Source organism: Astatotilapia calliptera, chromosome 16 (genome assembly GCF_964374335.1).
Source record: "Astatotilapia calliptera chromosome 16, fAstCal68.1, whole genome shotgun sequence".
Taxonomy (NCBI): domain Eukaryota; kingdom Metazoa; phylum Chordata; class Actinopteri; order Cichliformes; family Cichlidae; genus Astatotilapia; species Astatotilapia calliptera.
Window position 1 is genome coordinate 26,553,601 of NC_137437.1, and position 13,834 is coordinate 26,567,434.

At 43.5% G+C, this 13,834-nt stretch overlaps 1 protein-coding gene across 1 annotated transcript; it reads right to left on the bottom strand.

The window, feature by feature from the left end:
- Positions 1-2,716: 2,716 nt before the first annotated feature.
- Positions 2,717-3,764, bottom strand: LOC113008393 (olfactory receptor 2F1-like). The gene has a single exon (XM_026145766.2). The coding sequence runs from the start codon at positions 3,650-3,652 to the stop codon at positions 2,717-2,719; it is 936 nt and encodes a 311-aa protein (XP_026001551.2). The 5' UTR covers positions 3,653-3,764.
- Between the last annotated feature and the right edge of the window lie 10,070 nt (positions 3,765-13,834).

A 13,834-nucleotide genomic window follows, 5' to 3' on the forward strand; every position in this document is an offset into this window, starting at 1 on the left:
CACTGAGGTCTAGCAGGACAAGCACAGAGATGAGTCCACTGTCAGAGGCCATAAGAAGATCATTTGTAATATGATCATTTGAGTCACTGAGTCAGTTGACCAGAGAGTGCAAAAAATGTACATTTTCACTCAAACTTAATTTGTTTCTCTTTTCATGCATATCCTACTGCTAAGATGAGTGATTCTAAAAGAAAATAACTATTTTATAGAGCAAAAAAAAAGCAAAAAAAAAATTCTAAAGGGAACATTTATTTTGTTTATTTTTTATTTTATTAGTATTTTCCTTAAATGTGTCAAATATATATTTTCTTATCTAAATGTCCACTGAGCTGTGAGCCAGGGGGCGGTAATGCGCCTTAACATTGGTTGGCAAGCAAGAAGAAGAAGCTGTGAGCCAGGAGGAGGAAGGGGGTGAGTGAGTGAGTGAGTGATTGGCCCTTTCTCAATTCTCAAGTATTGAGTATTGAGAGTACGGACTCGCCGAGAACACGAGCATGGACTCGCGATTTGTACAATTGGAACACCAGCGTACTTGATGATGTCACAGGTCCGGAGTTTTTACTGCCGTCCCCTCTTAATTTAACTATGAGTAATATGTTATGAAGCTTAACTTTAATCACAGCCAAACCGGTTTACTCAGGAACAAATAAAACACTGAAATAAACCAAACATTAACATTTAGAAGTGATCTAAGTGACTTGTATATCATGTTTAACCTCAGTAATGAAATCTCTATTAATAAAAATAGTGTACATGTCACGGTTCTGGGTCCGTTGGACCCAGCAATTGAGTTTATGTTTTGGTTTACTTTTGCATCATGGATTATTCTTTGTTTCTCTGGTACTTTGGGAGGGGGTGAGTGAGTCCTGCGTGAGTCGTTTGCGCTATGATTCAGCAAGGGAAGGGAAGGGGTGAGTGAATCCTGAGTGATTCGCTTACACTAAGATTCAGCTCAGGAAAGGAGGGAGTGAGTAGCTCAAATGAGCTGTTAGCATGTTAGCAGAGCGATGCTACTGTGAACCAAGGAGCTATTGTCTTGATGTGAGCTTCTACTCAGGGTTCTTTCTTCCAGTTCAGAGCAGAAATGTTTTTGTTAAGATACTGGATGTGGTGTTTTTCTCCACAATTTTAATTACAAGCTAGATATATTTCTACTAATGAAATTAGTTTGCTAACAGCAACAGGGATGAGTCAGTGAGTCAGTTGGGCTTGTGAATCGTGAGTCAGTAAAGGGATTCTCGAGTATTGAACGATTTGTTCATGATTCGCGCATCACTAACAGAGACTTGGAGGAGAGAGACCTAATATATAATAATCCACATTTAACTGTTTTACTCTTTGGTTCAGATGTGGATACTATATTGTTCTTCTTTTTGATTTTTTATGTTTAAGTTGTTTATTGCTGGTTTTTAGTTTGTTTTTTGTCTGTTTGGGAGCTGACACAGTCTCAATGGAAATTTTTTTTCTTTTAGGGGGGGGGGGGGGGGGGGTTAACAGGAGGGGAGAAGCTGCAGAGAGGCGTGTAAGACTGCAACTCTGTGGCTGTAAGGTTGTTGCTGGTTGGTGTCTGTCATGCTATAAACAGCTCATGCTATTGTGTCAGCTCGACACAATCTCACATTTATAAAATGGCAAAGGAAGGAATTACCATCATTATCCCCTACCAGTATAAATTCACAGAACAGGTAACACCATGAATGAAGCATATATGACAAGACATATTTTTTGACATATTTTTCTTTTGGGGAAAATGCTATTGTCCAGTTCAGTACTTTCTGTGTAAGAGCCACTCTTAAAATTTGGAGATCAAGAAAAGGAAGTGTTTGCTAAACAGTCGGTCCACTGTTTGATGATGTGCTGTCTGCAGGTTGGTCAAATCCTGTCCGTGTGGCCAGAATTGAGTGACACAGTGGAGCAGATTGGCCCTCACAGAGTCTGTTGCTATCTTGGTATCTTAATTTAAAGTAAGTGGCACCCGACCAGCACTATTCTCTGTCTGAGTAGAGGACTGTTTTCTTCTCCTGAGTGAACTTAAATTTTGCAAAGATTGCACCCAGTAGGCCCTACGTCTTATTCCATGGCCTCCCACACCTCAGTCTTTGCTTTAGCTGATTTTATAACTGCACTATGCTTGTCCTACCAAAACTAATCTAAACATATAGTGAAATTTAGTGCCCACTATCTCATTCAGGGATTACCATTACTACAGGCAGCAACCACTTTGGAACTAGAGCCTCATGCAGCTGCCACATTATCGCGGGTGTGGAATTGGCACTAGGCAAAGAAATCCAGTTCTTTGATTTTCTCATTACAAAATAACTGGGGTTCTGTTTGTATGTTCATGCATGAGTTAATCTGTATTGTGATTGTAGGCCTATGTGTTCCTGTGTTCTATGTGAAACTTCATGAAAAGGGGTTGAATATCACATCTTTGGCCTTTGGAGTATTTTGTTTCCTGATTAAGAGCAATACAATACTATAGAGGGTTACACTGTGACCTGAGCCTGGTAGTTTATTTAAAATAAATTTAAAAAAAGACACAATTTTGGAGTGTTTAATAAATTGCTTTGTTTAGAATTACATGTTGCAAAGTAGTTTTTGCAATTTTACTTTAAAGTATTGCATGTTTTTTTAAAAATTTCAAATACATCTGCTGAATGTTATTCTCCTACAGAGCAAAGATGCTCTGAAAGAGCCTCATTTTAAACAAAGATATTTATTTTCTCTCAAACAGAAACCTTTGATATGATTGCCTTATCTTTGGTAAATTAAATCCATACATAAATGGGGTGAGCATAGGTTGAAAAATGAGGACATACATAGGCAAAATTATACGAACTTCATCTGGTGCCCGAGAAACTACAAACCTGAAGTCAATAGAGTAACAAATGCACCCGACACACAGGTTTGACACAGAGATGATCTGAGGGGTGCAAGTAGTCACAGCTTTCTGCTTGTTTTCTTTTGATGTTTTTCGACAAACTGTCAAAATCTTCAGGTAAGAAACTGAAATGAGACTGAAGGGTATGAAAGCACTCACAATGGCAAAGGATATGTCAGAAATAAAGCTTTGGATTGGAACTGCACATGAAAGTCTAATTATTAATTGGTGGTCACAATACACGCTGTGAATAATATTTCCACAAAACTTCAAACTGAAGATGAATGAAAATGAGAAAATAACACTAAGAAATGAATACACCCACACAAGCAGAATCATTAAAAAAACTCTGTCTGTGTTCATAATAACATTATAGGTGAATGGATTACAGATTGAGATATATCTGTCATAGGCCATGGCTGCTAAACTACAAATCTCAACAGAAGCACTTGTGTACAAACAAAACATCTGCAGAAAACACCACGGCACAGTCACCTCGTGGCTGTCTGAAAACATCTGTGAGAGCAAAAGAGGATACAGTGATGTGCTGGCATTTATTTCACTCAAACATAAATTACAAAGTAGTATATACATTGGCTCATGCAGTCTTCTGTCCAGACGTATGACCACAATAAGAACTGTGTTGGCCACACATATTGAGAAATACCATATCAGTATTATAATGAAATAAAGGTATTTCAACCCTCCAATATTTCCATAAGCAGCCAGCACAAATGAAACAATCTCACTTGAGTTTTCCATTTTCTCCATAATATGTTACAGTGGATAAGATAGATCAGTAATAATGATATATTATATTCATTAGAAAGAAATACCACACATCAATATAGCTGAGCAACGTTTCTACTATGATACCGTTCAAATGCTGTTTTACACACACATGTTACCTGATTAAGGCACGATCCTTCTCAGCAGCTGTTGCACCTGTTGTACAATGTCCACATTAGCAATCAAAAACAAACAGTTTAAGATTCAATTACACAGATTCTTAGATATTAAGAACTCATAACATTAAAATCAGCTGCTTCCCTCCAGGTTGAACAAGACAAAAATAAGCTTCTGCTAATATTTATAGCTGCAACGCAGAGGAGGAGGAGCAGGAGGGCCAAACGGTGGCATTCTTTTCTATTGACAGTCGTGTCTGACTTTTTTGTTTGTTTTAAATAAGATACACTGTAACATTATTACATCAACACATCAGATATTACAAGTCTTTAGTATTGTAGAGGAACAAGATACATTTTTCTTAGTCTTAAGAGAAATTAAAATTTCTCCATCAATGTTTTTAAATGCAAATAGAAATTGTACATGTCTACAAATTATGCACAGTTTTTTGTACACAACAAAGTTATATGGTACTATTTACCTAAAAATGCAGCCAAGGCCTCAGGCGTTTTTTATATAACCATTCAAAGCTACTTACAGAACAATCAGGTGTTCTGCATCAAATAGGAAGGCACACAAACGATTTGTGCCACTCCAAAATATAGTTTCTTTACATTGTAGGATGACAACAGAGGCCTAAACCCTGAAGGTCTGACAGCAGGAGGTGTATCATTCCTGTTTTCCGTGTGGAGACAGATTTTACACTGGAATCTGCCTTTGGTACCTTTTTTGGAGCAACTATGACATTCATCTTTTTTTTTCACTCGCAAGCAGAGAGTGTTTGCTAGCAGTATCTGTAGAAAATGCTGTTTTTACCGTTTCTTCCCGCTGTTAACACCACTGTTTTATTCAGAAAAAACACATGGCATGTATTTTTTTATCATAACTCTGTTTTTACGTGGCCTATCAACGCAGTTTAAAAACTGGTGTATAGCTCGAAGTCCACACTTTCGACCCAAGTTGAAATGGAGACTCTGGGTCGCTGCATCTTTTTGCTGTGTCGTCGTAAATTTGTCTCCTGATTTTGACGCACTGGCGTGTCCGTCGACCCCAGAGGGTTAAGTAGTCCAAAACTTAACTTAAGCTTACACATTCAAATCCAGTTGTCATTTATGTTGTACTATGACCAAATGAACTCAACTGTCAAATATACAAGCCAACAAAACCATATCATTTAAGTTGAGATCCTGACACCACCAAAGTTGAAGCATCCTGCATTTGAATCTGCCAAGAAATTCTATCCATAAAAACAATGAACATAAACAATAAAAATGTGGAGGCCTGGTGAAGTCCCACCAGGAACAAGTCACACATCTTGCGATCAGTGTTGTTGTGGCTAGTGCTAAGTGCATCAAATGGCTAGTAGCAATGGGACTGACACCTCATGTCCACCTCTGGTTTGTGTATTTCTGTGTCAACAGGCAACAGCTACCTTGAAACTACAAATGTGTGCAGCTGCCTGAACAATGGAGGTGAGAAACATAGTCAATTCAGATTTGATCTTCCCAGCCTCTTCCAGGAGGAAAAATGAGACTACCTTCCTTCCTTGCTAGTTTTGGGAATTGAAGATCTCACAGGTTGGGGCCTTTGCCAGACACTCATAGTGCACCCTCACTATACATCTGTGCCCCTCTGCACTCCAGTCATCTTTTGAACATCTTTGATTTTAGTTTAGTCAAAATGCTGGACAATTCCGGTGCTATCAAATACATTGATTTGTGCCAAGCCAGGTGTATAATTTTGTAGGATTTAATTGGAAAAAGAAAATCCAGAGATAAGGCGATTGTGGATTTGTACCTTGCCAAGGCCATTTTTTGCCCTAGTCGGGAAGAGCAAAACATGACTATCATCAAAGTACATTTTTGCTTAGAGTGGATATTTGATCAAAGTTTCAATTTACTTTGTCATTTTTGATTAAGGTGTTGCTGTGTGCTTCTGTTTTATGACATTGTCAAAAAAATTATGAGAACTGTTCAAATTGTAATAATGCAAAGGTGAGCTGAAATGTTGTCAACATGTATTCAAAAAACATTTTAACCGAAGGTATCAGTATTCCCTTTCGTTAATCAGTACTTGGGACTAGAGCAGGGTGATATGACCAAAAATATTTATCACGATATACATTTGAAAATTTGCGATAACAATATAACTGATGATATAACTGACGATATAATTGACACTACACAAAATACTTTACAACTCCACAACTTTATTAGTGCAAAAAAAACCCATCAATGTATTTTCACTTAAACAAGCAGCTGTTTTTTATGTCCATTAAAGTTATATAAAAATGTAACAGTGCGATTGCAAATTCCTTGCTGACAGTTTAACCAAAAGGCATTTCCAGTGGAAATTGGCTCCTCACTCTGCAAGGCGCCTGCCTAATATAGCCGTAATGCTCCGACAATCCATCAAGCGGTGCGGCTTCGTAGCTTAGCAAAGTTGTACTAAAACATTTGACAGATTTTCGAGCGCCAGTTCCACATCACTGAAGTTGCAGCATTTTTACAAACCAATTCTGGTTCATCTGTTTAATTTAACGTTCCACTTTCGCTCTTCTTATTCTGCGTCGCCGCCATGTGCGTATGTAAACATAGGCACTGCGCATGCGCGTTTTACCCATATTCTATCACGATATTTCATTTTCCTATTGTTCCCCTAAATTACACCAGTATTACCGTGAACGGTGTGATATAGCCCAGCCGTACTTGGGACATTTCATAGTTCTAAAATCTTTATAATTAATATATATATATGTAGCCCTGTCTGCAATTATTCGGGCTTGCAGTATAAAGAAAAAGTGTACTGTAATAAAAAATGGTTAAACTATAAATAGTTGATAAAACGTTGAAAAATCATATGCTTTGGTACAAATGTATTTCATTTACAGTTAAGAGTCCAATAAGTAAAAGGGTTTCATGATTTAGAGTTCATTTTCTGTGCACACTAAATATGTTGGGGTGTAACCTAAGTTTATTTACCCATCTAGTGTCAGTTATCTCAATATGGTATTGTCATTGGTTGTTGTGCTGACGAGCCAGTCAATGTCACTCTTCTCTGTTATGGGGGCGGGACAAGTGGTAAGGTTTGTGTGAATCTGTGGGAGCGGACACAGAAGCTAAGTCCGAAGAGAGAGATGTCGTAAGGCAAACGTGGTGTGGATTTTGCATCTAAGTGTGTCATTGAGGTCGACTACCCGTGGTCCTGATAGTACTTATTTGTGATCTGCAAGAGAAGCCGAGGGACGCTCTGAAAGGAGAGAGAGGTTTCTGCCCGGATGGACCCTGCTGTTTCCTCGCCCCTGACTGTTGTTTCCTCGCCCCTGACTGTTGTTTCCTCGCCCCTGACTGTTGTTTCCTCGCCCCTGACTGTTGTTTTCTTACCCCTGACTGTCTTCACTACTGGTGAACTAACTGCCCGTTTCTGATTGCCCCACTAACAAACTCATTGGACTCGTGAGTACTAACTGGAACTAAAGTGCACATATTTTGTTTATTGCTCAGTTTGAGTGAAGCGGCCATCAGTTTTAGGCCTCACCGCACCCAAACTTCGAATCAGGCCTGCATCAAGCACCGTGCTACAGGTGTAGTGTGGACAGGTTAAAGTGTGTGTGTGTGTGGGCCCACTGTTACACAATCGGTTTAAATTGAGTAAGTGTGTAGTTGATCAAAGTTATTGTCAAAGGTTGAAATTCATCCATGTTAAAGGTGTGAGCTGTTGTAGCTGAAATAACAGTTGAAATACCTAAAAAGGAGGTATTTTGGGTTGATAATCTTTTATTTAAAATCCATGTAGTCATTTTTACAGTATTTTTGTTTGTTTATTTGAATTCAATCCATTTGATTAAAGTAACTGTTTATTTTATTCATTTCTTTTGTCTAAATAAATACCCGGTGAGGGATAAATTTGTGTAAAATACAGTTGTGGTGGTCCTTATTATAGCAATTAGAGGGTATCAGGTATTATTATTAGTAGCACTACGAACCCAGGCCCAGTCTCATTGTACTATATACTCTAGCTTTACCATAGCTACGTGGGACCTGGGTTACATATATATATATATATATATATATATATATCCATAGGTCCCTCATCCTATTCATGTAGCCCCTTCCGCCAGGGTTACTTGCGTAGTAGCATTCCAACAACACCCTGTTTTCGTCCCTTGCCCACCAATGCCTTCTTGTTCCAGTAGCCCACTTTTCGTCAGGGTGCCCTGGTTCCTCAACACCTGACGCGGACCTTGTTGATCCGGGCGACGTCCAAGCCGGCATGCCTTCATATTTATCTGTCTCGCTCATGTCTGCGGTAGGCTTGCTTAGCATAGGGGGTCTAGCCTTAGGACCCTTACTGGATACAGACGCCCCAGGCAGGAATCGAACTTGCGATCCTCTGGTCCAAAGGCGTGTAGTTTTAACCACTACGCTATCCAGCTGCTATGCCAAGTCCAGCACCCTGAGGCTGTACGCTAAGCGGAAGGAAGGGGGCCGGGGACTGGTGAGTGTCAGCACCACAGTCCAGGATGAGACAAGGAACATCCAAGAATACATTGGGAAGATGGCCCCAACTGACCGAGTGCTCAGTGAATACCTCAGGCAGCAGAAACCCAAGAAAGAGGAGGGAGACGAGGAACCATCATGGAAGGACAGGCCCCTGCACCGTATGTACCACCGGCAGATAGAGGAGGTGGCTGATATCCAGAAATCCTACCAGTGGCTGGACAAAGCTGGACTGAAAGACAGCACAGAGGCACTAATCATGGCAGCACAAGAACAAGCTCTGAGTACAAGATCCATAGAGGCTGGGGTCTATCACACCAGGCAAGACCCCAGGTGCAGGCTGTGTAAAGATGCCCCAGAAACAATCCAGCACATAACAGCAGGGTGCAAGATGCTAGCAGGCAAGGCATACATGGAACGCCATAACCAAGTGGCCGGCATAGTGTACAGGAACATCTGTGCCGAGTATAACCTAGAAGTCCCGAGGTCAAAATGGGAGATGCCCCCAAGGGTGGTGGAGAATGACCGAGCTAAGATCCTGTGGGACTTCCAGATACAGACGGACAAAATGGTGGTGGCTAACCAACCGGACATAGTGGTGGTAGACAAACAGAAGAAGACGGTCGTAGTGATCGATGTAGCGGTTCCGAATGACAGCAATATCAGGAAGAAGGAACACGAGAAGCTGGAGAAATACCAAGGGCTCAGAGAAGAGCTCGAGAGGATGTGGAGGGTGAAGGTAACGGTGGTCCCCGTGGTAATCGGAGCACTAGGTGCGGTGACTCCCAAGCTAGGCGAGTGGCTCCAGCAGATCCCGGGAAAAACATCGGAGATCTCTGTCCAGAAGAGCGCAGTCCTGGGAACAGCTAAGATACTGCGCAGGACCCTCAAGCTCCCAGGCCTCTGGTAGAGGACCCGAGCTTGAAGGATAAACCGCCCGCAGGGGCGTGCTGGGTGTTATATATATATATATATATATATATATTAATAATGTTAAGTACAGCGATCCTAGACTGGCTGGGCCTCTCTGGAGGTACACTGCCGTTTGTTCCTGGTTAGCTGGATGAAGGCAAGTATAACTGTCAGCTCTGGGATGCTACAGCTAGGTGGCTGGAGCTTGGTCTGATGAGAGAGGAGGATCGGTTGCTGGATGCCATTGTGCTGGAGAACTTTTTGGCAGGACTTGCTGGTGAGATAGCAGAGTGTTTATGCTACCATCAACCCAACAATCATATGACCCCCTATGAGCAAACACTTTGGCGACAGTGGGAAGGAAAACTCCCTTTTAACAGGAAGAAACCTCAGGCAGAATCAGGCTCAGGGAGGGGCGGCCATCTGCTGTGACCGGTTGGGGTGAGAGAAGGAAGGCAGGATAAAGACATGCTGTGGAAGAGAGACAGAGGTTAATAACAGATATGATTCAATGCAGAGAGGTCTATTAATACATAGTGAGTGAGAAAGGTGACTGGAAAAGAAAAACTCAATGCATCATGGGAATCCCCCGGCAGCCTATGTCTATTGCAGCATAACTAAGGGAGGATTCAGGGTCACCTGGTCCAGCCCTAACTATATGCGATACCATAAAACCTGCAGAGCTGCTGGATCAGGGAGCTTTCAAAGTTACGACCCTGATCGGAATGGATACGCGCTGGTACACCAAACTTCGAAAACCACTCAGTCACGAGAACCTGGGCCACTGTAGCAGCACATTGGTCACGAGTGGGGACAGCCAATGTATACTTGCTGAAAACATCAGTCATCACCAAAACGTTCTCCAGCCCATTCCGGGAAGGTTCGAGCAAGGTGTAATCAATGGCCAAGATTTCATTTGGTTGAGAAGCCAACAAATGTCCCATGAAACTTTGAGCTGCTGGTTGGGTGTCTTTTGCAACTTGGCAACGTTCGCATCTCTGACACCAACGAGCTACCTCAGCAGACATACCTGGCCAATAGCACCGTGAGCGGAGAAGTGCTAGGGTCCTTTCCACACCTTGATGGCCGTGCTCCTGATGAACATGAGTCAACACCTGCTCAATTAGTGCACTAGGCAGCAAAAGCTGAAGTACCACCTCGGCACCGTCAGGGCGATGAACCTGACGATACAGAACTCCTTCCCTTTCGATCAGACGATCCCATTGTCGTAGCAGCACCAGAGCAAGTGGAGCAAGCTGCTGCCGCTCCTCAAAGCTGGGTCGCTGCTTCCGTCTCCAGAACACCAAGATCTCCTTTATCACTGAGTCGACCTGTTGGAGGGTATGAAGATCAGGAGTAGTGAGATGGGGCAAAACTGTAATGGCAGTTTGTGATACCTCAGCTGGTCCCAGCCGCAAGGCTTGTTGAAGAGGTCCAGGCAAGGCTGTACCAGGAACCATGGCTTTAATCTCCTGAGGATCAGGTGGATGCTGGCGAGATAAAGCGTCTGCGTTCTTATTACTCCTTCCTGACCTGTACTTTAAGTCGAAGTCGAACGAAGCGAGCTGAGCTGCCCAGCACTGTTCAGTAGCCCCAAGTTTAGCAGAAGACAAGTGACTAAGAGGATTGTTGTCAGTGTAAACAATACACTTATGGCCCAACAAGTACTCTCTAAATTTCTCAGTCATGGCCCACTTAAGTGCCAAAAACTCCAGCTTCATGGAGCTATAATTTAGCATATTGCGCTCAGGGGGCCTCAAACCCCGACTGGCATAAGCTATTGGCCTCACTTTACCTCCCTGCTCCTGGGAAAGCACTGCCCCTAGGCCGGCATGGCTGGCATCCACTTCTAAAATAAAAGGCAAAGAGAAATCTGCATAAGCCAGCACTGGTGCTGTCGTCAGCTTAGTCTTTAATGCCTCAAAACTTTGAGCACACTCTGCAGTCCAGTTCTCCGCGACACCATGCTCTGACCTCTTCTTTGATTTTCTGCCTCCCCACTCTGCCACCAGTCTATGCAGAGGTGCCGCCAACTTGGCAAAACCCTCCACAAAACGGCGATAATAGCTGGCAAACCCAAGGAAGGAGCGTAGTTCCGAAACAGTCTTAGGAGGCTGCCAGTTAGCCACCACTTCCACCTTGCTAGGGTCCGTAGAGACACCTTGATCGGAGATGACATGGCCTAGGTAGCGAACCTCCCGCTGGAAAAAGGCACATTTGGCAAGCTTGGCTTTTAAACCTTCCTGCTGAAGCCGACCTAGCACCACATCCAGCCGCTCAAGATGTTGCGATACTGTTGATGAAAAGATTACAATGTCATCAAGATAGAGAAGCAGAGACTGGCACTGTTGATCACCGAAAAGGCGTTGCATTAGTCTCTGGAAGGTGCTAGGGGCATTACAGAGCCCAAATGGCATTCGGTTCCATTCAAATAGGCCGAAAGGAGTACAGAAGGCAGTCTTGGGCCTATCCTCTTCCGTAACTGGGACCTGATTATAGCCACTTGCTAAATCCATGGTGGAAAACCAACGGGCACCAGTCAGCGCATCTAAGGATTCTTCAATGCGCGGCAAGGGGAATGCATCCTTCCTTGTCTTGTTGTTCAGTTGCCGATAATCAACACACATGCGCGGGCTGCCATCCTTCTTCTTAACGAGCACAATGGGAGAAGCATAGGGGCTGCTACTCTCTCTAATCACCTCGGCCCCTAACAACTGGTTAATATGCTCTTTCACAACCTCGTACTCTGAAGGGGGGATGCGCCTATAACGCTGCCGCACGGGGATATCGTCTAAAACTGGAATGTCATGGGAGATCAAGTTAGTGCAACCCAAATCAGTGTCATGAGCAGAAAAGACCGAGCTGTATTTCTTAAGGAGAGACCTCACCTGTCCCTGTTCCTCTGCTGACAGTTTAGACAAATCAATCCCTTCCATCTGATCCTGCACAGTAGGAGTGGCGGTGTGAGATGCCATTGTGGCTATGTTAGGGAGTACTTCTGTCACACCAGCGGGCAAACTGACCACATGAACATCTTCCAGGGTCCCTATAACGGTCCTAGGGTAAAGCAAGACCGCCGTAGTCCCTACATTAACAACTGGTATGTATGCAGTACCTCTAACCACTCGAACCAATGCAGGGGACGCTAAAAGTCCAGCAGGCAAGTTAACATCATTAGGTTCAAATAACACGGTGGCACCTGAATATTGCTCCGAACAGGTGGCGGCCACTACTTTCATTACACCACCCGGAATGCAACATGCTCGCTTACCCCTCACTCTCACATGGCCAGACAAATCCAGTGGGGCTCTTATACTAACATCATGGCACTTTTGCAGCGCCTGCACAAGGGGTTTAGGGGCCTCGGTGACAAAGCCCAAACTAAACAATGCTTCACCGTGTTGCCCAAAAAGCTCGTGGTAACACTTCCGAATGACATTCATCCCCAATACACCCGGAACCGTGGAAGGTCCTGCACCTGGAGGATCTTTAACGACCAACACGCCACACTGTGGAAGAAACTTGTCACAGAGCTCTACACTTAGCTCGATATAGCCAAGGTAAGGAATGGACAACCCATTAGCCGCTTTAAGCTGCAACCAATGACAAGCTTGGAGACGCTCTTGACCCCAGGACTCAAAATGCTGGCGGAAAAAACTTTCAGTAATGGTGGAGACCATGGACCCCGTATCAACCAAACAAGGTACTTTTATACCGCCCATGTCCACATCTATATGAGGACAGGATGAAATTAATTTGGAGACTGCCTCTGGACCATTAGAAGCAACCCTTGAGCCAATAGACACCCCACCCGAACTGTGGCTCGGCAATACGGAGGGTGCTAGTTTTCCGAAGCCGTATTTAAAGGAGAGTGCCTGCGATTATGCAGAGGGGCCTGCGAAGGAGGCCGGGAACGAGGGACGCGTTCCCCATCACACTCCCGAGCAAAATGTCCAGGTTGCTGACAACGACGGCATATAATGGAGTCGCCCCGTCCTGAGCGAGGCATTCGATGGGGGCCCTGCAATCGAGCAATGCTCTGAGTGAGCTGATTAAGTTGCTCCTGCTGGCGCTTTAACAATTCCTTCATCTCGCTCATCTCAGACAAATGGGTAGACTGAGCTATTCCTGAGGGACCGCTATGGACCCCATACTGAATGCCATAAACAGAAGGGACAGAACTGCTTCTATGCCTAACGCCACTAGGCAACCCTTCACGTTCCCACCTAATAGCTTCCCCTCTAGTCTCCAGCAATGTCAGTGTTGGCTGCCTCCTTACTAGCTGCTTTAACTCCCGCCGCAAGGTACTATCTAAGACCTGTTCAACAAATTGATCTCTTAATAAAACGTCAGCATTGGGCATGCCATTGGGGGCACTCGATTTAACTTTTTCCATAAGACCCAAGAGAGCGAGGGAAAACTCTTGCAGTGTCTCACTTTCCTGCTGTTTTCTAGAGAAGAAAGCTTCCTGCAATGCTACATAGGAGTCTGAACAGCCATACAGTTCTTGCAATATAGTGATTATCTTAGCAGGATCAGTCCTCTCTGCACTAGAGCGATATTTGATCTCCTCACGTGCTTCCCCTTCTAGGTGGTCAAACAGAAAAAATGCTTTATCAGCCAAAGACAAATGACG

Coding starts and splice junctions, on each gene's coding strand:
- LOC113008393 (XM_026145766.2), bottom strand. CDS start 3,652: ATGGAGAAAATGGAAAACTCAAGTGAGATTGTTTCATTTGTGCTGGCT.